At 36.4% G+C, this 25,679-nt stretch overlaps 1 protein-coding gene across 1 annotated transcript in view; it reads left to right on the top strand.

Annotated features, from left to right (window-relative positions):
• The window catches only part of MBD-like (methyl-CpG-binding domain protein 2), a 29,345-nt gene extending 5,941 nt beyond the window's left edge, over positions 1-23,404 (top strand). Inside the window, exons 2-5 of the mRNA XM_089094858.1 lie at positions 5,970-6,122; positions 16,062-16,209; positions 19,056-19,328; positions 22,425-23,404. Coding sequence (XP_088950984.1) covers positions 5,970-6,122; positions 16,062-16,209; positions 19,056-19,328; positions 22,425-22,523 — 673 coding nt within the window. The 3' untranslated portion in view covers positions 22,524-23,404. The remainder of the gene's footprint in view (positions 1-5,969; positions 6,123-16,061; positions 16,210-19,055; positions 19,329-22,424) is intronic.
• Positions 23,405-25,679: the final 2,275 nt, after the last annotated feature.

Genomic DNA, 25,679 nt, shown 5'->3' with positions numbered 1-25,679 from the left:
TTTTTGTAGATGGCTGCTGTAAATTTGTTTGTATTTTTTATGCTAAATAAATTAATTTGAATTTGAAGCAGATAAAGCAGTTGATTATTGACTAGGTTGTGCTAGGATGGCATTTATATGTAAAAGTATGGTAAAAAACTACTCATTGTGTTGTGGAACTATGTTACTGCTCTTGCAGCTTTTTTTTCTTGTGATCAGCAGTCTTTATTTCCAAAGTGGTAAGAGATTCTGAACTCCAAATTTTTCCTTGGCATAGGAATATTGAAATAGGCCAGAAAAGTTCCAGTGAAGCTTGTAAAATTTACAGTAGTTTTCCTGAAACAAAAATGAAAACCAATTTTTCCTCCTGTTGTATATGGTGCAAAAACAAACTAATCTTAGCTGGGAAAGTATTTTTTTTAACAACTTTATGTCATATCCCTGAGGACATCAAATTATCTCTCTGAGAACCAGAGAACAAAGTTCTGCATCTTTTACAGATTTCTTGGAAATAATTCTGGAAAAGTTAATCTCAAATACCAAATTCTGTTTTTTTGGCCTACAAGTAAGATGACATTAACTTTCTGCTATACAAAATTGCTTTGTTCATTTTTAAATAATTTCAAAGTTGAAATGATTCATCAAATGTTTTTGATGCCCTGTCTTTTATCTAGACAAGGTAGTATTTTTTCTAATATAGATTAAATTAAATCTGCATTCCAACACAGATAAATTCCTTCTGTGATTTTTGTATTTTGAAATTTTAATTTTCCGAATTCTTTGATTTTTGTCTAAATAAAATGCCTTAGCTTTAAAGCTAAAGTGGTTATAAATAACTAAGAATTGCTTTACAGAAAATACAAAATGAGAGAGTAACTTAACTTTCTACTATATGCATGCAGCCACAAATCCATAAAAAAACACTTCAGTGAGGTTTAGGAATTGCTGATGTTGATTCTTACTACATGTTGATCAGCAATCTTTGTCTTGCAGTACTGATTATTACCTTAAATCACATCTTCTAGCAACTAAGGTTGAAGAACCTATTGATGTTGCCAGGTAATGTTGGTATTCATGTCACAGTTCATCAGTAGATCATCACTATTTACATATATTAATTAAAAAAATTTTCCACAAAATAAGTTTTTCAAAGAAAAGTAGAGAATTCCATTAAACAAAAAATGAGCAAATATAAAATCAAATAATATGTATATTAAACTGGCAATGCACATTCATTTGTATTTTTTTCAGTAAAATGCAAATTTTGTTCTGGCCTTGGGAAGGCATAGGGGCTTTGAGCCCAACTCACGCTAATTTTTGCTTGTTTTGAGTTTTACTTAGCTAATTATTGTAATTTCTGTTCGTTTTGGGTTTCATTTATTTATTGATGCTGATTTGTGGTAGTTTTGAGCTTGGTAGATTATTTGATTTTATTTTTGCTAATTTTTTGTTAAGTGGAGTTCTTTACTTTTCTTCGAAAAACTTATTTTGTGGAAAAAGTTTTTTTTTTAATTAATTTCTGTTTGTTTTATATTGACATAGTCTTTTATGAGAAAAAGAAAATAATACTCTAAATCTTTTCGTTTTTTTAAGAATGTACAGTTTGTATGCTGGAAAAAAATTTTCAGCAATTTTTAACAACATACACCCTCTTAAAAATCTGGACACAAATAGTAGTGTTTAATTTAGTTTCATACCTCCTCTAGTTGACCTGAAATGAAAAACTTGATACCATTTGCAAAAAAAGCTGTTTACTTTCTTTGAATGCTTGGATACACTTACACTATTTTGATTTGGTTAAATTTTAAGAGCAGAAGCAGCCCCGAAAGTTTGAACATAATACCCTCAGTCATTCTTAAGATACTGCTGAGATGCCTTATTGGGAATTAGTACTAACACAGTGTATTTTGATTTAATATTATGGTAACATTTAGTTTTTAAACATAAAGGCAAATGAGAGGGTGGGCGTGGGAGGGGGATTAGTTTCTCTCCAATCACTTTTGACTATTAAAAAGGGCATCAGCCCTTTCTATTTTCAATCAAACGAGCCCTTTTCGAAGTTCCTATGACAACTCCTTCAATACAAAGTGCTCTGGTCTAAACAACAACAACAACAAAAAAAATAATAAATTATACCCGAATCGTTCTTTACTATAAAAATGATAAGCCTTCCAATCACTTTCGACAATTAAAAAGAGCCCCAGGTCTTTTGATTTCCAATGGAATGAGCCCTTTTTGAGTTTCTACAACAACACTTCCTATAAACACCTTATATGCCCCCAGGGCATAAATTACAACTCTTACCCTAAGGGCTGTGAGGGTGGTTGTCATCCTCTCAAATTCAAATTCAAATTCACTTTATTTTTCCAAGACTTAATTTCCAGAACTTCAACTATGTTAAACAAAATGGCTATCTATTGGATGTGTCTGAGAAAATGTTGGGCATGAGAGGGGTGTTAGTCTTTCTCCAATCACTTTCAACTATTAAAAAAGGTACTAGCCCTTTCAATTTCCAATCAAATGAGCCCTTTTGAAGTTTCTACGACAACACTTTCAATAAAAACCTTATATGCCCCCAGGGGATAACTTTCAATCGCCCTGAGGGCTTGGGGGGGGGGGTTTGTCATCCTCTAAGACCAAATTTCCAGACATTTCAACTCCATTCAATAAAAGGGTTATCTGAAAATTTTGATTGAATGTGTTTGGGGGATGCGTAGGGGTGAGCTGGGGGTTAGTTACCATCCAATCACTTTCAACTATTAAAAAGGGCCTCTCGATTTCCAATTGAATGAACCCCTTTTGAAGTTTTTATGACAATTCTATCATTAAAAACCAGATATGCCCCCAGGGCATAACTTACAACCTTTGCCCTGGGGACTCTGGGGGGTTTGTCATCCTTAAATACATAATTTCCAGAACTTTCAACTATGTTGAACATAATGGCTATCTCTAAACTTTGATTGAATGTGTTTGGGGAAATGGTGGGCGTGAGAGGGGTGTTTATTGCTCTCCACTCACTTTCGACTATTAAAAAGGGTAATTTCAATTTCCAATCAAATGAGCCCCTTTTGAAGTTTATACAACAGCTTTCTATATAAAACCTTATATGCCCCCAGGGCATAACTTACAACCCTTGCACTGAGGGCTCTGATGGGGTTATCATCCTAAAAGACCTAATTTTCAGAACTTTCAACTACATTGAACAAAATGGATATCTCAAAATTTTGATTGGATATGTTTGGAGAAATGGTGGGCGTGAGAGGGGGGTTAATTGCCCTTCAATCACTTTCGACTATTAAAAGGGCACTAGCAAAAAGGGCACTTTCAGTTTTCAATTGAATGAGCCCTTTTTGATGTTTTTACAACATTGCTTTCTATAAAAACCTTACATGCTCCCAGGGCATAACTTACAACCCTTGCCCTGAGGGTTGTGGGGGGGGGGGGGTGTTTGGGTTGTCATCCCTAAAGACCTAATTTCCAAAACTTTCAACTGTGTTGAATGAAATGGCTATCTAAATATTTGATTGGATGTGTTTGGGAAAAAGGTGGGCATGAGAGGTGGGTTAGTTGCCCTCAAATCACTTTCGACTATTAAAAAGGGCATTAGCCCTTTGAAGTCCCAATCGAATGAGCCCTTTTTCAAGTTTCTACAACACAGATTTCAATAAAAACCTTTTATGCCCCCACGGCATAACTTATAACCCTTGCCCTGAAGACTGTGGGGGGAGTGTCCTGCTCAATGGTGTAATTTCCTGAACTTTAAACTGGGTGGAACAAAATGGAAATCTAAAAGTTTTGATTGGATGTGTTTGGGGAAATGGTGGGCGTTGAAGGGGTTTTAGTTGCCTTCCAATAACTTTCGACTATTAAAAAGGGCACTAGCTATTTCAATTTCCAGTCGAATGAGTCCTTTTTGAAGTTTCTACAACGACCCATTCTATAAAAACCTTGTATGCCCCCAGCGCATAACTTATAACCCTTGCCCTGAAGACTGTGGGGGGAGTGTCCTGCTCAAAACATAATTTCTATTTGGAAATTCAACAATACTGAACAAAATGGCTATCTAAAAATTTTGATTGGATGTGTTTTGGGAAAAGGTGGACGAGAGAGGGGGGCTAGTTGCCCTCAAATCACTTTCGACTATTCAAAAGGGCACTAGACGCTTGAATTTCTAATCGAATGAGCCCTTTTCGAAGTTTCTACAACAAAGATTAAAAAAAAAATTATATGCCCCCAGGTCATAACTTATAACCCTTGGCCCGAAGACTGTGGGGGGAGTATCCTGCTCAAAGGCATAATTTCCTGAACTTTAACTGCGTGGAACAAAATGGCTATCTCAAAAGTTTGATTGGATGTGTTTGGGAAATGGTGGGCGTGGAAGGGGTGTTAGTAGCCTTCCAATTACTTTTGACTATTAAAAAGGGCACTAGCCATTTCAATTTCTAATCGAATGAGCCCTTTTTGAAGTTTCTATGACAACGCGTTCTATAAAAACTTTATATGCCCCCAGGGTATAACTTACAGCCCTTGTCCTGAGGGCTGTGACGGGGTTGTCATCATCAAAGACCTAATTTCCAGAACTTAAAACTGCTTTGTACAAAATGGCTATCTCAAAATTTTGATTGGATCTGTCTGGGGGAAAGGTGGGCGTAAGGAGGGGGTTAGTTGCCCTCCAATAACTTCCTACTATTAAAAAGGACACTAGCCCTGTGAATTTCCAATCGAATGAGCCTTTTTTGAAGTTTCTACGACAACGCCTTCTATAAAAACTTTATATGCCCCCAGGGCATAACTTACAACCATTGCCCTGACGGCTGTGGGGGATTGTCTTCCTCCAAAAATAATTTCTGTGTGGAAATCAACTATGCTGAACAAAATGGCTATCTCAAAATTTTGATTGGATGTGTTTGGGGAATTATGGGCATGGGGGGGGGGGCTGGTTGCCCTCTAATCACTTTTGACTATCAGAAAGGGCACTAGCCACTCCAATTTCCAAAGGAATGAGCCCTTTTCGAAGTTTCTACGACAACTTCTTTGATACGAAGTGCCCGGGTATGGAGAAAGAAGAAGAAGAAAAAAAAATACATAATGCCCACATTGTTCTTCACTATTGCGCTGCCTATGATACAGGACAGTTTGGTTTCATTGTTGGGTGTCAAGTTCAAGTTCTTTTAATTTTCAAACTAACTACACTCACTATAACACTATAATACATTATACAACAAAAAAGGAAAATAATTAAAGAGGGTGCCCACAAAGGGAAAAGATGTATTGTCACTAGATGTATTGCTGACTGGGCATATTTGAGGGCTAAAAGGGCAGGTGGCTCAGGCAGTGTAAGCTCTGCAATTTACACCCACTTGGTAGTCGCCACTCTCCAGATGTATGACTGACCCACGCCAGCCATTACCTGGATGGTTTGAAGTTGAGGCCATGGCACAATAGCAACTTTGGATGAGTGTGCCAGGTGGTAGAGGGTGACAAGTGACAGTTTGCATATGGTGCCATAACTGAGTGTTTGCACCTAATATAACCTGCTGGATGAGACTGGTTCATCCCACTGCATCTTCTATGACTTGCCACTCCAGTCATGGCTGACACCACTCTTAAAGCTGTCAACTGTTATTATATTTAAGATTTGGTATGGTTCTAATATATAATAAAGGTTGGAATGTTGCTACTATTTCCTTCATCTACAAATAATTCTTTAACAAATTTTATTTTTCTTCCTATTTCTTTGAAAAAATGATCATCTACTGGAGGTTAAGGACTTCTTCTTTAAAACCACTGCCACCTGGGATTTAAGGATCGCCTTTTGGCATTATGCTTTTCTTTGTAATGGTGCTCATATGTACTAGTTTCAAACAGTTTTTTAGTTGTGACTATAAAAAAAGGAGCTGAACTGACATATTTGCCTGTTCTGTGATAATCATTTTAAAAATAAATTTGATTAATTTTATTGTTCAAAGAATTTTATTTACTTTATTTAGTCCATCTGGAAAGAGAATCAGAAGCAAACCACAGCTTGTAAAGTACCTTGGCGATTCCATTGATCTCTCTGCATTTGATTTCAAAACTGGAAAAATAAATTCTGAACTGTTAAGGAGAAGTAAGAAAAACAAGACACAACAATTTGATTTCAGGTATGTGCTACTGTACTGATATTTTTGTACTGTTACTAATAGTACAGGCAAATGGAGGTTTGACCCGAAACAAATTGCAACAGAAATGATTCTTACACCATCTTGTAGCGAAAAAAAAACTGAACAACATATCAATTTTAGCATATTATGAGTCGACGCAAAATAACCGTTTTTTGGCTTTTAATGCGATTTTTTTTTACGTTTTCCGAAAAAAAAATGTAATTTTAGTATACGACCGTTTTTCTTGAAATGAAGTATGATTCTGATGCAGAATGACAAGCTGAGACAGAAAATGAAGTCAGATTGGGTGTCTGGTGCAAAACAAAAAGTTTCACTATCATCAATATGCGTTGCGGTAATTTTTGTAAAGACAATCAATCGGCACTTGTTATTCAACAATTGATCGGTTGTTCGTAAAAATACCTGAGCTAGGCACTAGTATAAGACACTTCGAAGGCTACGTAATGCAATAAAAATGAAAATCGTCACATTCATCACTCGGTGTTTTAATGATTTCAAAGTTTATTCCCAAGATTTGACTGAGAAATTAATTAGACGAAGTCCTCCCAATTTACTCCCGTCGTAACCTTTGACCAACCCTTGTGGTGGAAAGCCATGAAAATGGTCGAAGCGGCTTCACCAGGCCGTGCACTTTCAAGTCATCCTGAAAATTGGCGGATTCCATACCATGATGAGTTTTCTTGGAGCAATGGGTTACATCATGGATGGGTATGGACTCAGAGAGATTCTTGAACACGTGTATGCGCCCAATACTGTTCCCCACCTTCTCAGCGGAAAAGCGATCGCTAGAGTAGTACGTGGACATTTACTTATTGACGCTGCGCTACACGCCATTCTGCTTTCTGAGGTTTTTGCCGACAACCAAGCTAGTGTTGATGAGCCAAGACTACAATCCGAAGAAATTGTGGAACTCAGAAATCTATACGAGAAACTGAAGAATAAGGAAGTAGTTGCTGAGGTTGCAGAAGGCAATCCTTCCTTAGAAAAAATACAAGAATTCATCAGCAGCAAGAGAAAAGAACTGCTTCAGTGTCGAACATCAAAGCTTTGGGTCCAGTAGTTGGAAATGGTTGCGATTCTACGAAACTTTGTAAAAGGAGAACGAACTGGGTCATGGGAGCTCCATTTGAAGTCTACCTCAGACAAGTTACCTTACCTGACGGCTGCAGGACACAACCACTATACGAAATCATGCCATCTTTACCTCCAGCGAATAGACAAGCTCCAAGATACCCATCCTACGGTCTACCAGGCTTTCCAGAGTGGCATGCATGTAGTAAGACGATCTGATAGATTCTGGGCTGGACTCTCCACAGATCTTGTCATTGAACAGGAGCTTATGCGCTCTCTTAAAACCTCTGGTGGCCTTACCAACGGCAGCAGCATGACAGAGGCTCAGAGTTCCTTATGGGTTTTGTCACGACCAGTCTGCTCTACAGTAAGCCTTCTGATGGAACGTATCTCCCAAATTCTGTACGTTACAAGCGATCAGCACAAGGAGATGTCAGAGCCGATGCAACTGAGAGACTGCAAAGATACGCAGACGATTATCGAGTTTCTGGAAAGGGGTTCACCATTGGAGGGAGATGTTCAGTTAAGAAGCATAGCAAATGGTCTAACTACCTATCAGTCTGCCAACGTTGATTCTGCCAAAGATGTTGGCCTAAAAGTCATTGACGCCATGTCTGGACAGCTGGTCTCTGACTTTGTTTTTCAACTAAAAAAACAGGAAATCCAGATGACCACCAAGCAAAGACAACGGGTAGACTGAAAACGACTAGACCCGACTCTTCTTTTTCAGAGGTTTATCATAATCGCGAAAAGGATCAATCTTACGGAAACTGAGTACTTTCATCACGAACTGTGTTCCTACCCAGCATCACTTTTTGACAACTCCTGCATGCTCCGGACTGCGAACAAACCAGAACTTGCGAAGGCCATAGCCCAGGCGTGCAACCTTGAGTTGAATTCATTTCCCCGCCTCGAAGGCACTCGATATATCCTAGACGGAGGAGCTCCGCTGCACAGGATTCCATGGACAAAAAATGAAAGATACCTGGAGATTCTAGACCACTATGCAACTTACGTGACTGGAAAGTACCCTTCTGCCACTATCGTTTTCGACGGCTACGATGGTGGGGCTTCCATAAAAGATATGGCTCACTCGCAGAGGAGTCGTACAGTTGGCCGTGAGATCTTCTTCACAGCAGATATGCAGCTCAAGGTGAAGAAAGAAGAGTTCTTATCTTGCAAGAAAAACAAAGCCAGGTTTATCTGCGCTTTGGCTGGTCATCTCCGTGCAAAGGGTGTCTCTGTCTCCCAGGCATCAGGTGACGATTGTGGAAGCTGCTGTTGCCTCTTCACGGTATCACGACACTGCTGTAGTTGGGGACGACACCGATCTATTGGTTCTCTTATGCTACCACTGTGACTTGTCAAGCAAGAAACTATTCTTCGCATCTGAGCCAAAGTCGAATAAAGCTCCCCGAATATGGGACATACACACCCTGAAAGAGAAGCTGGGACAAGATACTTGTCATCTGATCCTTTTTGCTCACGCCCTGTTAGGTTGTGACTCTACTTCGTGAATCCACGGTGTGGGAAACGGTCTTGCACTCAAGAGGCTGATAGAAGACAATGATTTCCGAACATCAGCTGCAGTGTTCATGCAGAATTCCGCTTCGAAGGAGGAAATCAAGACCGCTGGTGAAGACGCCCTGCTGATCATATGCGGTTCGTCGACAGGAGGGAACTTGAACAAATTCCGCAGAGAAGTTTTTGAAAAGAAAGTGACAACGGCAAACTCTTTTGTTCACCCAGAACATCTGCCAACAACTTCTGATGCAGCCACGTTTCATAGCTATAGAGTTTTTTTTTTATAAATTTCAGGTATGGACCGGGGAGCCTGATCCGGAACCGAAAGCCGAGGAATGGGGATGGAAGAATAAAGATGACTTCTTGTATCCATTAACAATTGACCTCCCACCAGCCCTGCGTATGCTCCTAAAGATCGTGAAGTGATCCTGTCGTGTACAGTGTAGTTCAGCGAGGTGTAGCTGCTTTAAAAACGGCTTAGTTTGTACTTCAGCATGCAGAACCTGCAAGGGAACAATGTGTTCCAACTCCCCAAAACTCGACAGCAACAATGATGTAGAGAACCTAGAACCCTAGTCGTTAATCCATTCCAAATGAAGAAGTTGCGAAACTAGTTGGAATCTGATTCTCTATTTTGTATTTTTTATAAGATTGATTCTATTTAATAGACTGCTAAGATTAGACACTATGGGTTGACCCTAAATAGTATACGAAGAGTGTTTTAAGTGTGATTTACGATACTGACCACTGAAAACCAGTTCGGTTTGTAATTCACTTTCCCTAATTATTTTCTAAAAAGATGTAGATCATTCTTTAATGATTAAGATTTTTTTTCTGGTTCAGTGAACAACCTATTTGATTCTACTTTCGGTCTCAGGTCGTGATTCTACTTCAGAACCACAATTCCATTCAAGAAAATCGGGCTACAACGAAAATTGGATTTTTTAGGCGAAAAAATACAGTTACTTTTTGTATAGTGCTTCTTACGCTAAATCCGACTTCGTTTTCGGTCTCACCATGTTCTTTTGGGTTAGAATCATACTTCAGTTCAAGAAAAACCGATATCCACGAAAATTACGATTTTTATTCGAATAACGGAAAAAAATAACACTAAAAGCCGAAAAACGGTTATTTTGCATCGACTCAGAATATGCGAAAATGGATATGTTGTTCAGTTTTTTTTTTCTCTACAAGATGGTGTAAAAACAATTTCTGTTGTAATTTGTTTCGGGTCGACCTCTTTTTGGAGCTCATTTTCCTGTACTATAAAGACCAAAGTTTTTTTTATCATTCCCTTCAAAGAGAAAAAGAGAGATAATTGTCCTGTAGTTAGTGCTAAAAAATGTGCATTAATTTTTGTAATGTATTCTCAATAGCCAATCATGTTATCCTTTTTTTATGGGGAGGAAAATAGTACTGCCTTTTAAAAACCAGATTACCTAATGCTGAGAGACAAATCTAGACAAACAAACAAATACAATTTCTGGAGAAATCGGAGAAATTCAATAGCTTATCTGTTTTTGTTTTTATTATATGAGAAAGACTGAGCTGATGGAAAGAACAATGTTTTTTTTTGCCACTATACCCCATATCTTTACAAGTAAACTTTCTGTTTCTCTATGGTCCTTCTTTATCTTTTTTAGTGTTATTGTTGGACAATAACACTAAAGCTTTCCTGACATTCTGTAGGAATGTCAGGAAAGCCTTAGAATATGAATTAAAGAGGCATAAAGTAGAGGCCACAGATAAAATTGCTGAAGATCTAGAAGATGCAGCCAGACAGCAATATAGTAAAATATTGTACTGGCGTGTTAATAAATTAAGAGGGAAGTCAATCTGGACTTGTTCCAGTTACGGATGGGAATGGGGCCATAACTGGAGATAAAGAAAGATTTAAAGAGAAATGGACAAAACATTTAGGAGCTGTTCTAAATTGTGATAAAGTTACAGGGGAAGATATAGAAAAGAACGAAAAAGTTTGTGAGACTTTGGAAGTGAAGGAACATTTATTTTGCAAGGAAGAATTAGAGACAGTACTAGAAGGATTAAAAAATAATGAGGCCTCAGGTGCTGATAGTATGGTAAATAAGTTTCTTAAATGTGGTAGTTGTGAAGTTAGAGATAAACTACTGAAGATTATGGTTAGGATTTTTGAAAAAGGAGAAGTGCCTAGCTATTTCGGGAAAATTTTAATTAAATCCCTCTATAAATAAGGTGGTAAGAGTGAGGGTGGTAATTATAGAGGCATTGGCTTGGTTTCTGTAGGAAAAACATTACTTAGCATGATGATACTTTTGGGACTTGGATAAAATTTTAAGAGAAGGGGGGAGGATGTGTTGATCAAATTTTAGTATTAGATTAATAATTGAGAAGTGCCTGAGTTACCCAACCGCGTTAGTCCTGAGTTTTATAGATTATGAGCAAACGTTTAGGACCTTCAGCAAATTTTAGACTCTAGTTTAATATTCAGCTCTTTCTGCAAAGTTTCTCTCAAATTTTCTTCCTGGAGTCTGCCAACATCATACCTTCCTGGAAGGTAGCTACTCTTCCAGAATTTTATATTCTTTTATATTCTGAATTTTATATTCCAATATCTTTACTTTTAACCTTAATAACAGCAAACCTATATACCCTAGTATCGTGTATTGATCATGCTGGTCTTTGGTTTACAATCACATAATCAATAAGTTTGACCCTCCTACCATCATGTGGGTACCATGTTAACTTATGGGTCATTTTATGATGAAATAGTGTAATGGCTATAGCAAGGATAGGACCTCTAAAGCAGGTTTTATCCTTGTATGGTATACCAGATAAATACATAAAGTGATTAGTGCTATATTCAAAAATAACATTGCTGCAGTTAAGATAGGCAATGATGTTAGTAGCTGGTTTTGTAATGAATCAGGATTTAAGCAGCATTGCATTCTATCCCCATTTATATCGATCATGTGGACGGATTTTGTTCTAAGGAGAGCAACAAAGATTATGGGAGAGCATGGAATGCTCTCCCATAGCTCTCCATAATCAAAATGTCAGTCAACTGAACGATGTTTTGGAGGTTTTGAGAATTTATGGCACAAGAATAGATTTGAAAAATAATTTTAAGGAGACTAAGTTGCTGAGACTGGGAATATGTGAAGGTTAAGAGGTGATGTTGAGTAACAAGAAAATCAATCAATTGGATAGCTTCACTTATCTGGGTAGTGTTATTAGTAAAGATGGTGGATACTATGAAGATGTTAAAAGTAGAATTACCAGGGCCCAGGGTGTTTATTCACAGTTGAAAAAAGTTTGGAATAATACAAAGATAAGTCTGGGAACCAAGATTAGAATATTGGAAGCTATAGTGTTGAGAATAGTCAAGTATTGTTTTAAAGTATGGGCACTCCTAAAGATGGAGGGAGATTTGTTAGAAGCTTTCCAGAAGAGTGGTCCATTGATTCTTTTGGGTATCCATCTGGCTGACCGTATTTCAGACAGTTGGTGTTAAAAAAATGTGGTCCTATGCTGCTTTTTATGGCTACAATGAGAGGAAGGCTAAGATGGCTAGGACACATTCTGCAGATGAAGGATTACAGATTGCCAAAGATCGTCCTTATCAGCCAACCATCTAGAGCCAAACTAAAAGCAGCCTGTTTCCAAATGGGGTGAGAGGATGTTGGCCAACCATCTAGGGCCCAATGAAAAACTGGTTTTCCCCGATTGGGTGGGATGAGGTCTTAAAGAAGGATTTAAAGGAATTTGAACTTTTTGGGAGGGTATAGAGAGGCTTCAAATATATTGGGATGGAAGAGGCGTGTGCGTAGCTATTTTCAAGTCTTAACAACCCAAGGAAGATACTATTCATTCTAATGAATATTGTTTCTAGTATAGCACAAAAATCCGTCTACATAATTTACAATAAAAAAAAAATCGCCAGATAAAATCGTAGAAATATTTACCCCCTCCAATTGTCCTAAGTCAATACCTCAATTTTCCTTGTATAAGATTGACCTAGTGTTTTTCAATTGCAATGCCAATTTTTGAATACGAAGTAAGAATAGATGTCTTCCATAAAATCAAAAACTTGTATTTTTTTTTGTATTTATCTTTGTCATGTTGAGTCTTCCTTGATACTTTCTTTTCTGCAACAATCCAGTGAGAAGATAGATACTTACAACTACGTTCTGCCATCACACTGTAAAAAACTCTTTTGATGTAATTAATGTAGTTTTGGACAATAACGTCAATAAGACGAATAGCACTAATAACACTATAATAGAACGTCTTTATATTTTTCTTATTCGTCATAATGTCACAGCAATACTGGGCTACTGGTTTGGAATGGCCATTGGTCTGGAAGGCAATAGTCTTTTATTTCTAATAATAAGCAGAAGAGATGTATAAGACAATTGATCTTTTCTAATTGTCTCATACATGAATTAAGGAAAGGTAAAATCTGCTCTCTGAGATTCATGTATAAGCTTTCTAGGGTGTAAGTTGTTTGTAAACCCTTTTCACCAATTAGGATTGGGTTTAGATAATTTTGGAGACCACACTGCCTTTCCATGACGATAAATAAAAGTTCAAATAGGGATAAAATCCTTTTAATAGATAGTGATGATGATAACAGTGGTAAAAATTCATAAAAATATTAAATATTTCAGTCACATATGCAGTGACCGTCATCAGTAGTAAAACTAAACTAAAACAATTTGAAACAATAGTTTATATACAAAATCAAATAAAACTACATATTGTTTAATTCTCTAATTCTTTTCAAAGCAAAGGCGGAAGCTAGTCTCTTTGACCTTCTTGGATTCGGTTCATTAGTGTTCAATGATATAACACTTGGACAGAGGTCAACTACAGTGGGTGAAATGAACTTTACTCAGTCAGATCATAATAAATTATCGTAGATAGAATTTAGCCCAAATTCACCTGTGTCACGGTTCAAAGCAATGTTCTTGAATAAGATGTTTTTTTTTCAAGAGTTTCACGAAAATTTTGCTTTAAACCCCGATCCCTAGAAATCAAAGAGACATTATCGACCAATATAAAATGGTCTGGAAAATTGAAAATATGTTCTGGAAGGGCTGAAGTAAAATCTTCAGACTTAGAACCTTGCTTTAAAGCCAAAAAAACAGAATCTTTATGCTGTAACAATCTCATTTCTAAATTCTGGTTAGTACGTCCCACATATGAGCTTCCGCAAGTACATGGGATCTGAAAGACCCCACTATCAGATGTCCTACTATCACATCCATATGTACCCGGGCTAAGTGAAAAACTTAAAAGAATTTTACAAAGTAATGGTCTAAAGGTAGCCTTAAAGAGTAATAATACTTTGGGTAGTTTTCTAAATTTTGGGAGGGATCTAACTTCATTGGGGCAACAAAGTGGGGTCTATCAGATCGCATATACTTGCGGAAGCTCATATGTGGGACGTACTAACCAGAATTTGGAAATGAGATTGTTACAGCATAAAGATTCTATTTCTTCGGCTTTAAAGCAAGATTATAAGTCTGAAGATTTTACTTCAGCCCTTTCAGAACATATTTTCAATTTTCCAGAGCATTTTATTTTGCTTAAAACTATTGTTTCAAATTGTTTTAGTTTAGTTTTACTACTGATGACGGTCACTGCATATGTGACCGAAATATTTAATATTTTTATGAATTTTTACCACTGTTATCATCATTTTATCCCTATTTGAACTTTTATTTATTTAGGATGGGGTTTGAAGCATACAGTCATAACCAGATTTTTCACACACTCTTCAGGGTATCAGATGAAGGACCATGGAACTATCAAGCATTCTATTTGGGGTCTTGAACCATTAGATTGGCTGTAAAGCCAGTAATTTGAGTTAGAGATTTATTTCTTTCTTTTTGGCATGCTGACCATTGGTCTATGTAGCGCTGATACCAATATCCTAATTTTCTGCCCTCGGCCGGGAGTACAATGCGTGGTTTGGAGCAAATCACACAACGTTTCTCGTGTTTTCTCCCCAGATTTCTCCAGGTACCCATTTAGAGCTGGGTCGACTCTGGCTGAGCTTACAGAGTCACAGCATTGACCCTTGTTCCAAACCAAATAAGCAGCAACAGCAGGACTCGAACCCCTAGTGATTTGACTGAGAATAGTTCATTTTTAATTCAGATTCATGTCAGATTCAATAATAAAGAAACATAATTTGGGTTTTAGTGGCAGTTAGTAATAACCTAAGTGAAACATGGGATTTACCCTAATAGTAAACAAAATTTAAAAATGTACCTTTGAAATATAACATGTCTTTTCTAGATGTTAGATGTCATGTTGGAACTATTTCTTTATTCATTTACTATACCTTATGGACTACTATATGCCTACTAGTATATATTCTACTACAATATGTCTACTACTATATGCCTACTATAGCCGACTAGTTTCAGATAATTGTTTCTTCTCTTTTTTTTCATTCATATAATTCCAATTTTTTCTCTTTTAACTCTTTGTTCACTAACGGATATTTAATAGTCTTATGATCTAAAGCTAACTGTTAACCATTTCAGTTCATAAAAGTACCCTTGTATAATCTTTCTTTCATTAGCCAAGGAATCAAGGATATGATTAGTTTCAAAATACCAATCCCGATGGTATTGAGGAAAGGCATAAGAACGAAATGTAATTAGGGTGACTTTTTTTTCTGCAGTTCCTCCTTCTTCTCTTCGTTCATCCTTCTTCTTCGTTCATTTCGTTCTTCTTTCTCTTCTGGGTCATTTGGAGGTCTGTCAGTGGGAATATGAATTATTTTTTCTTCTGAGAGTCCGATATGGGAAAAAGCAAAGGTAGACTGAGCTAAAATTTTGGGATAGATCAGAGAATTACGTCAGGGAGGCAAAATTCATTATCTTCAAAAGCATCCATGGCTATTCTTCTCGGGGGAAAAAAATAGTTTTACTGTAACTAGGGCGCTTGGTTTACATGCTTTCTATTGCTTGAAACATTTGCCAATATGTTTTTCTTTAATTTTGAAGAAATCGTTCAAATTTTCAGGAATGAGCTAGTATTCTTGTTACCCCTTAAATGCTATCATGAAACTAGACAGTTTTCTAATTTTATCTAAGTAGCTCTTCGCCACCCCCTCTTTACAGTTAGCATAGAAATGTAGCATTCCCTTAGTAAGATCCACATTTTTTTTAACAACTTCAAAATTTAGTGTTTATCTTCATTGTTGTGGACTATTTAAACGTTTTTGTTTTATAGAGCCTGCTTAAATTTTTTTAAGAGTTGATTAAACGCTTGTTCTTCTATTTTGTTAAATAGGGGCATTCTTATATAATTTGTTTTGTCTATTAGTCGAGGAATCAAGGATGTTACTACTTTAACCATACCAATTCGTCAAACAGCTTCCATTTTTAAACAGTCTGTGACATTGGTGAAAACTCAGCCAGACAGTCAAGTTAGAAATGATTTGAAGCCTGGAATTGAAGGGAAGCCTCAACAGGTATTTAAATTAAAGTTTTACTTAAATATTATTATGTTATATATTTAATCTATAATGAATTTCACCTATTATATAATTATCTTAAAATTTTAGTATATTTATTATATTTTATTGTATTAAATGCTATATCTAAGTTATCAAAATTCATTACATTATACCTAATTTATTCTGCTTAAGTTATTATAATTTAATATAGTGATAGTGAAATACTCCAAAGCCAAATTGATACCTGACTTAACTGAATGGAACAAATAATGGAAAAAAGATACGTTGCTGGTTTTGGCTTCATTGCATTAATTAAATAAAAAGAAACAAGTTCTTTCGAATGAAAGTAAGGAGCAACCTTAAAACAAAAGACGAACAGAAATAATTACGTATATGAAGCGTGTTGTCCCCCCCCTCAACACTCGCTCCTTATTCTAAAGTTTTTTAGTACTTTTAAAAGAGCTTCTTATTGTTGTTTTAATTAAATGACCCTTGTGTTTCAGAAGTCGTTCTTAAAGAATTGGGACACAATTCAAACTTTAGCGTAAAGAGCGAGGTGTTGAGGAGGGGACAACCCCCTTCATATGCGTAATATTTCCCTTTCGTTTTACTTCCCAATAACAAATACTATGTGTAAACAATGGGCAATTTTTATAACTTAAGAAGCTTTCCCTTGGGGCTCTGGGGGGTTATGTTATATCCAAAAACATAGTTATTAGGCCTTTCAACTATGATGAACAAAATGGTTATCTCGAAATTTTGATCTGACGATTTTGGGAGAAAAGGGCAGGGGAGGGGGCCTAGTTGCCCTCCAATCTTTTGGGTCACTTAAAAAGGGCACTAGAACTTTTAATTTCTGTTCGAATGAGCCCTCTTCCATATTTTCTAGGACCACTGGGTCGATACGATTACCCCTGGGAAAAGAAAACAAACAAGTAAACACGCATCCGTGATCTTTCTTCTGGCAAAAAAAAAAGAAATATAGAAAATTTCACATTTTTGCGTATAGAAGGTTGAAACCTCTACTATACTGTTCTCTTATACGCTGAATCTGATTATGTGATTTTCATTAAGATTCTTCCTCTTTTAAGGGGTATTTCCCCCATTTTTCGAAAATAAGGCAAATTTTCTCAGGCTCGTAGCTTTTGATGGGTAACACAAAGTAACACAAACTATATAAGTTTCTTAATGAAACTTATATAATTCTTTAAAGCTGATTTTAGCGCGTTCCTAATAGGTATGTTAGAAAATTTTTAGGGAGTGCTGCTTTTTGAACGCTAAAAAGGAAATTTTTGTCTCCATTTAATAGAACAAACTTTCTGGTGTTCTAAGATTGACATTCGTGGCCCTATTTTTGGTAAACCTCATGAATGCTTTGTAACGTCATCATATTCCTGACCTAGGAGTACTTGATGTATGCAGACCCTTTGATTCTGGCATTCGTGTCTCATTACTGATGTTTCATAATGATGGTTCATCTATTCCCTTATCTTCTGGCTAAGCATTTTCTTTTACCTTCAATAAATTTACTTCTATCCAAAGGTACGTGCAGATACTTGCAAATAATGCAAGGCCTATTTTAAAGCTTTCGCCTCATCATACCTTTCCAAAGCATCACTGGTGTGATAAAAGTTTATGCTATTTGGAATTAAACTCGCCTGTCTCGTCCGTCTTAACAGAGAGACTGCTTGTATAATTATGTTACTATGATGACGATCTCTGGCTTATAGGGTCGCGACTTCTTAAGGTGGATTGCATTTTTTAGGGTAGATGGACACAGCCTAGACCTAATGAGGAGGTGGATCGTTAAGTCTTATTAAGGGTTCTTAAGCTTCAGGAAATAGTATTTTGAGGTCCAAATATCCAGGCATAAGATTTTTTTCAAATCATTTCGCAATCGTGAGGGAAGAGGCGGGAGAGGTGTTTTGACCATCTTTATGAGAAATGCCCCAAGCCTATTCCCTGCTTGGGGGATCTTTGATTCAAATTTGGGAAGTATCTCTTCCCCACGCTTCCTTTGGTTGCAGGCATATCTATATACTATGGGTATCTGGTATCTGGAATCTGGAAGGTGTCTGGAAGTCACATTGGTACATGTTATCGGTATATTGGTATATGGAAGGTATATGGTATCTGGAAGTCACATTGGGTGTAGCATCTCAAAAAGCGGTAAGCTATGCAAAATAAATTTTTCATATATACAAGAAGATTAAAATATAATATTTTGATTTTGCAATTGTTGTTAAAGTACAGCCGTTTATGCAAGGAGCCAAGGAACAATTATTAGAATATCTTTGTTTTAATTTTGTTCCACAATCCCGTCGTCACCCTCATTGTAAGGTAATTAGATAGTTCAGATATCTCATTGGAATTTGTACAAAAATAGAAAAAAAATTGTCCCAATGTTTTTCTTCCCGGGAGGTAATGACAGCAGTCGTATCTCAGGATTCTTAATAGGGATATAAATAGGAATTTTTTCAAGGGGGCAATTGTTAAAGAGCCAAAAACATCAGTACTGTTGAATAAAAAACAACAGGTCAAGTATGTGAAATTATAGGACAATACTGATAAAACAATAAACATATTGGAATTTTTGGGAGGGGTCATTACCTTTCTGCAATGCTTTTTTTGGGAGGGAGGGAAGTCTAGAATAATCACAATGAATGCTTATGTTAAATACCGAAAACCGACAAACTCAGATAATTAGGCATTTTTCTCTAAGAATTGTTGAAAGTGAAGCCAAAATTTATAATTTCTTTTTGCAAATTGGAAACGCTGCAACATTTATTATTGGTAGTATCAGTGTATTTATCTGCCAAGGCTATTGTCGCTATAATTTTTTATAAAAACTTTACTTCCAGCTTTTTTGGGAAAGAAGATTGGCAGGACTAAGAGCAAGAAACGCCACAGAAAGTTACGCACCTTACACCCCTCCTCCAAGCCCTGAACTTCCTAGATCTCTTCGTTCAATAGAAAGAGGTGGACTATCAAGTAATCACTCAATAATTCAAGCTTTAGCTGCAGCCATTCATTGGGCACCGTCAAGTAGGCCAATTATTGGCCAAACTGCCCCAAGGGAACTGCTGGAAAAAGACATTTCTGTTCATTGTAATCCAGAACAACCAATGATAGAGGTAAAGTATAAATACTTTACAAACATATAATAAAATACTTTTAATTATGTTTATAATTATATCAAAATATATATAAATACTTATATAAATAAAAAAGTATAAATACTTTACAGAGGAATAGGGGCCCCGGTAATTGAAAAAGTCCATTTGCATTTACAGTCCTTGTTTTCGTTGATTACCGTGGGATTAGTTTGTTATGGGTTCTCGAATCAAGAAAATTTCTATCAAGCAAGGCTATTCAATTGAGTTGTCAGAAGATGTATAAGATCCAAATATTAGGGGGAAGTAAAAATTTCTTCTAAAAGTTAAGATCAAAACAAGTGATGCACAGTAAAAAACAAGAAAAAAAGAACTGAAATCTTACAGCCACAGCAATGTAATATATTGACGCTGATTCTTTAAAAAATTAAATTAAAAATAACACAAGTTTTTTCAACCAAAAGTAAGGAGCAAAATTAAAACTCAAAACGAACAGAAATTATTCCGCCTATGAAGGGGTTGCCTCCCCCCTCAACACCTTACTATTTTACCCTAAAGTTATTAGCAGTTTTAAAACAGCTTCCAATTCTAGTTAAACGGCCCTTGTGTTTCAGGAGTCGTTCTTTAAAAATTGGAACAAACAGTCAAACTTTAGCGTAAAGTATTAGGTTCGTTTTGAATTTTAATGTTGTCTTCACTTTCAGTTAAAAAACTTGTTATTTTCATTGAATTTCTGATCGTTTTTAAAATAATGCTGATAAATCTGGCTCACCTTCCAACAAATTTCCTCCTCTCACGGGAAACTCTGTGGAAAGTTCCTCCCTCGTAAAATGCACCCCCCGTAAAATTTCCTCAAGACAATTCCATCCTCGCTTAAATCCCCCCCCCCCCCCTAATTTCCGCGAACGATTCTGCACGGAAAATTTTCTTTAGCATACTTTCATTTGAAAAAGACTATAATTTCTAATCATTTTAACGATTACTCCGGAAATACCCCCTTCCGTGGGAATTTTTTCCCCAAAATCCATACCCACTGAAAATTTCCCCCGGGCAATTCCCCCAGAACATCTCCACATGCAAAATTGAGTTTGCAAAGAGAAAGTAAGACTAATAAAAAGAATTTCGTATAGGAATTCTGTCAAATCACCCAGTGTAAAATTTCCCTCCTCATGGAAACCCACCCTAAGCTCAACCCTCCCCCCCCCCCAGCCCCCGTAAAAGGTCTGTATGCTTCGCAATAACAAATACTACATGTAAACAACGGGCAAATTTTATAACAAAGACCTAACTCCAGGGGCTAGGGGGGTCATTTTATCTCCAAAGGTATAGTTTTTGAACCTTTAAACTATACTGAACAAAATAGCTATCTCAAGACTTTGATCGGACGATTTTGGGGAAAAGGGGCATGGGAGGAGGGCTAGTTGCCCTCCAATCTTGTTGGTCTCTTTAAAAGTGCACTAGAACTTTTAATTTCCTTTCGAATAAGCCCTCTCTCGATGTTCTAGGACTATTGATCGATACGATTAGCCTTAAAAAAAACAAATAAACACGCGTCCGTGATCGTTCTTCTGGCAAAAAAATTCCACATTTTTGCAGATAGGAGCTTAAAACATCTAAAGTAGTGTTCTCTAATACGCTGAACCTGATTGTGTGAGATTCCTTTAAGACGGTATGAGATTCCTTTTTTTTTCATTAAGATTCCTTGACTTTTAGGGGGATGTTTCCTCTGTTTTCGAAAACCTGACAGTTTTCTCAGCCTCGCAGCCTTTGATTGGTATCAAAATGTATCTTATATATATGGGATCGCATAATATGCCATTCTTTTGATATATCTATTGACATAAAAATTCCGTTTTTTTGAGATCCGATTACAATTGAGCCGCGCCACTCCTTACTTACAGTTCGCTACCACGAACTGTTTGAAATAACTTACGAGTATTTTTTATTTAAAAAAAATAGGCATTTTCATTGACAATTAGATTTCTGAACATTGGAATTGGTAAAGCTGTTGTTTAGCTACTTGAGAGAAGCATTTTATAAAACAAAAATTCTTATCTGATTTTATTGACTTTGCTCCATTTAATATTGCAATGAAATCGCTTTGAAACTGGTCTTGTGCAGTTTCAAACTTCATTTCTTTTTAGTCATTTTTGACATGTCTTGCTTTTAAAAATATGTTTGATCAAGGCCGTATTTGGACTGCGGGGGGGGGGGGGTGTCCGACTCGTGAAGACGTAACAAAAATACATATAAACATATTTTTGATGCGTTTAAAAAAAAATTGTAACATTATTTTGGTATCAGAAACCTCTCTAATGTTGTACGAACATAAAAATAGTTGTTTGTGATTAGTTATGCCAGAAATACAGCTTGGTTTACTATTGGTAGTTTTTATTAATGAACAAAGGCAATGTCGCAAATGAAAATATGATGTTTGAAAAGAGCATAAAATAGGAAATATGTTTTATTTTATTAAAATATAATTTTATTAACTTGCTTCCTTCTGTGGAGCTGCTAATATGGCCTGTTACGTATTTTCGACGTAATACCTTGCAATTAGAAGATTTTGCCCCCTTCATTGGAATATCAACTTACATTTAGGCAATAACAAAGAACAAATTTACTACTGAAGGCTTTGGATGAATCCAGTTATTGAACTCTCTCAGACAAATCTAGTGAATTGGAAGTTATTATTGGAAGTTATTATTTTGTTCTGTATAAGTATATTAGTTTTAATTTTAATACTTCAGTGTTTCTGCTGATGACGGCCGCTGTATATGCGGTCGAAATCCAGAATTTTGTATCTGTTTTCACTGTCTAATAAATGGATTTATCCCCATTTGAACGTTTATTTGTTCGTGGTAGACTGTTACTGATTTCATTTCTGAAAGTTTCGTTATCGTAATCTGGGTTACCATCTGAAAAGATCGCAAAGGAGGACATTTGGTAGAATGATTACAGAAATAATTGGTCGTGACTAAGTCGCGCCAGCCATGCCGCTTTGGTCGCTACTGTAATTCTTATTAATCAACAAAGCTATTATAAAGGTAGGAATGTTCAATAATTGCAGTTATTCAGTGCTTTAGTGTAATAAAATACGTTTATTCTTCTTTTTAGGCTTTTGCTGTGACAGACGAAGTCTTGCGCCTTCAGGAAGAAAAGGTAATTGCTGCAAGAACTAATTTAGAACGAGCTGTTCAGTCACTTTTAGAATAAGCCAATTTATTATTTTGACTATGGGCAATTCAAAAGGTGTTCCCTGAAATTTGTCGCAAAAACTAAATTCACAATCCGTCCCATGAAACTAAGCAAGATTTAATTCCCGAAGGAAAGGGGCACTTGATCATAGGACCGAAGTCCTAATCCGCAAGTGGTCGCAGTAAAGCTACCAAAACAGTAGCGAAACTACCTCTTCGTATAATTATTAGGATACGAATCTTTCTTATACAAACCAACTTCTGGATATGCCGCCAGAAAAAAAGGGGAAAACTAACGTTAAAGGTTCAACCTGTATTCTCTTGCCTATTTTGTTTCTCAAGATATTGAGGGGTTTCTGTTCCTCTTTTATATATGCGTTGCATCCTTTTTTTTTCACGACAGATATAGCTGTGAAGTGGAAGCTTGATACCAAATTACCTTCTTATCTTAGATGCGTAGAAAAAGCTTTTCATGTATAAACAACTAGTCTTAATAACAGTAAAAAGCAATTAATTTTTTTTGCTCTCTTACCTATTAAGTCAGAATTCCTCAACACTAATTAAAAGCATTGCAGATACGCGTTTTCGATAACATGGCAACACATATTGCCCTTTGATCTCGCCACTTAAGCGTGAAATGATTATATGTCCCATAGGGGTTTATAGTGCAAACACGTTTAAGTATATTTAAGATACTTTACTTGTAGTCACCATCACAACACAAAATTTGACGTCCCCAAGCTTTTCTATTCCGTGCGATAACACCTTTTGAGTTACCACTGCCGACTTGTCTCATTATTGAAAAATTTTGTCCTGCTTCTCTACCTGATTTTGAATTATATACGATGAATAAATCAATACAGTCTTACATGAACAATTGTCTTATGAAATGTATGTACGCAATATTCTATCTTGGAATTTATGATATCAACAAATTTCGAGGAGATGTCTGAGTTGCAGAGCAGTGTTGAGCGGAGGAGGAATTTGTTTCTTTTTGTAATTAGAACCATATTAGCCTCATTTAAGCATTATACTCAGATTATTATTATAATTATCCAATATTTGCATCTCAGACGATACAGCGTTCGGGATACGACTAAGCGAATATTTTGTACAACTTCTAGTGGAATCTGAGCTATACTTCTCCATAACTCTTTCATTTATTGAGCTGTGACCTCTGCTATATTTTTACAAAGGGAGTGCTGTGGTAAAGCTTTTCTAATTCAGTCAATTTGAAATTTAGTAAAAATATATTAAGATGCAAATACAAAGTTTCGAAATACCACTTTTTTTTATTAAGATAAGGAACATATCTTGCCAAGTTCTGCTTAAAGGGAAATTGAGAAATCACCACTTCCTAGCTATTGCGTGGGTTGGGTCCAGGAAGATGTGGTTGATAAAAATGTATAAAAGATACATTTTATGGGAAGGGGAGACCGATACTAACTTTATGCCGGACTGACCTCTGGTTTGTTGTTTTTAGAAATACCTTGGAATCTTGTCGGATCATTGTAAGTGTCTAAGTATCCTATTATATATTATTGTAGTTTTCCGAGATTTGTGGTCTACTTGGGACAGCCAGTCCCAGTAGAAAATATATATCTGGTATTATTATATGTTAATTGAATAAAAGTATTGTATTATAGCCAACCTCTCTACAATCTACCTTTAGCCCCTAAACATACCCAGCTGGTACGCCTCATTAGTCCGGTCATAGCCTAAGGCACGCTACCAAAGTTTAATTACCTTAGGGCGATAGCTTATCTTCCCTATAAAGGGAGAAATAAAGGCATCTACGACTACACCACTTAAATACCATAAGAACCATGTTACCACAACTGGTGGCATTGCGGGTAAACTGGGTCGAGAGGGTTAGATGAAAATAGTAGATTCAAATAAAATGGCTCTACCAGAGAAAAAAATGACTTCCCTATCAACGGTACTTGAAATTGCAAAATTATACCCAAATACGCAGGAATATAAGATGTAGATGAGTTTATCGAAAAATTAAAAATTTTCGACGAACTAACTGAATCGTTTGAGGATAAGGTCAAAGAGCAATGCGTTGCAGCCAGATTAAAGGGAAGCGCCCTTAAACATTTTGAGGCAATTAAGGAAAAAGAGCCCAAGGACATCAGTACTCTAATTGAATATTTTAAAACAAGATTCATAGAGACAAGCATCTCCTAGAGGCTAAGAACAGAGGTAGTGACATTCAATACCTCAACTAGTATCAGGGAATATGCCGACAAAATTTGTAGATCCGTATGCTTACAATTAGAGAAAGGCGGAAATGACGAGACAGTACAGAAAGTACAACTACATGCTTTTACCCCAGGGTTACCAAAAAAGTTGTTAAGACTAATATTATCACGGAAACCTGAAAATTTAGATCAGGCTATAATACTAGTCGAGACAGAGTTAAAAATTGACGAGGCTATGAAGACGTTTGATCAGATGTCAATAGATAACACAGGAGCCCAAGAAAGTATAAAATATGAAAGGGGATAGAAGAGGGTGAACTTTGAGGAGCCAAGTCATGAGCAAAAAACGTGTAATGGGGGCTAATAGTCACCTTCTAAGAAAACGCGTGACAAATTCCCCAATCTTGAGAGATCAGCAGCGCATAATCATATAAAATATTGTCGCTCTCCTAAACCAACGAAAGATATCTAGGGAACCAACAATGAAGGATCAAAAATATTTAGAAGTAACCAGGAAACAAACAAACAATTTAAGAGAAAATTTAATTGCTATTATTGTAGCAAACCAAACCACTATGCAGCAGATTGCCGGCATAGAATACGCAAAGAAGGTCAAACGTAGAAGACAAGACACCAGTTCAGAACGCAGGAGGACAGAAATTTAGGAAGGCAGGGAACAAATAATACTTGGCAAACACCTAGTAATATTCCTGAATTTACACCCAGGAGGCAAACGGTTAACAATACCCAGGGTCAAAGTAGCAACGCTGAAGAAAACTGGGATAAGCCCAGAAACTTTTGGTCAAACAGTAGGCATTTAAACGGAGAAACCACCCTGTAAGTGTCGACAGAGCTGTTTCCTTACAAAGACCCCTCTATAGTTTACAGTGTTATGATACAAATGCAAATAATAATAGTCTACCGATTTTGCGTTGTTTTAAAATTGAGTGTTTTCAAAATTTACCATGTTT

This window comes from Artemia sp. Qi Xiang Cuo, chromosome 9, assembly GCF_049724085.1.
Source record: "Artemia sp. Qi Xiang Cuo chromosome 9, ASM4972408v1, whole genome shotgun sequence".
Taxonomy (NCBI): Eukaryota; Metazoa; Arthropoda; class Branchiopoda; order Anostraca; family Artemiidae; genus Artemia; species Artemia sp. Qi Xiang Cuo.
The sequence above is the reverse complement of the archived record's forward strand: the minus strand, read 5'-3'. Positions and strand labels throughout refer to the sequence as shown.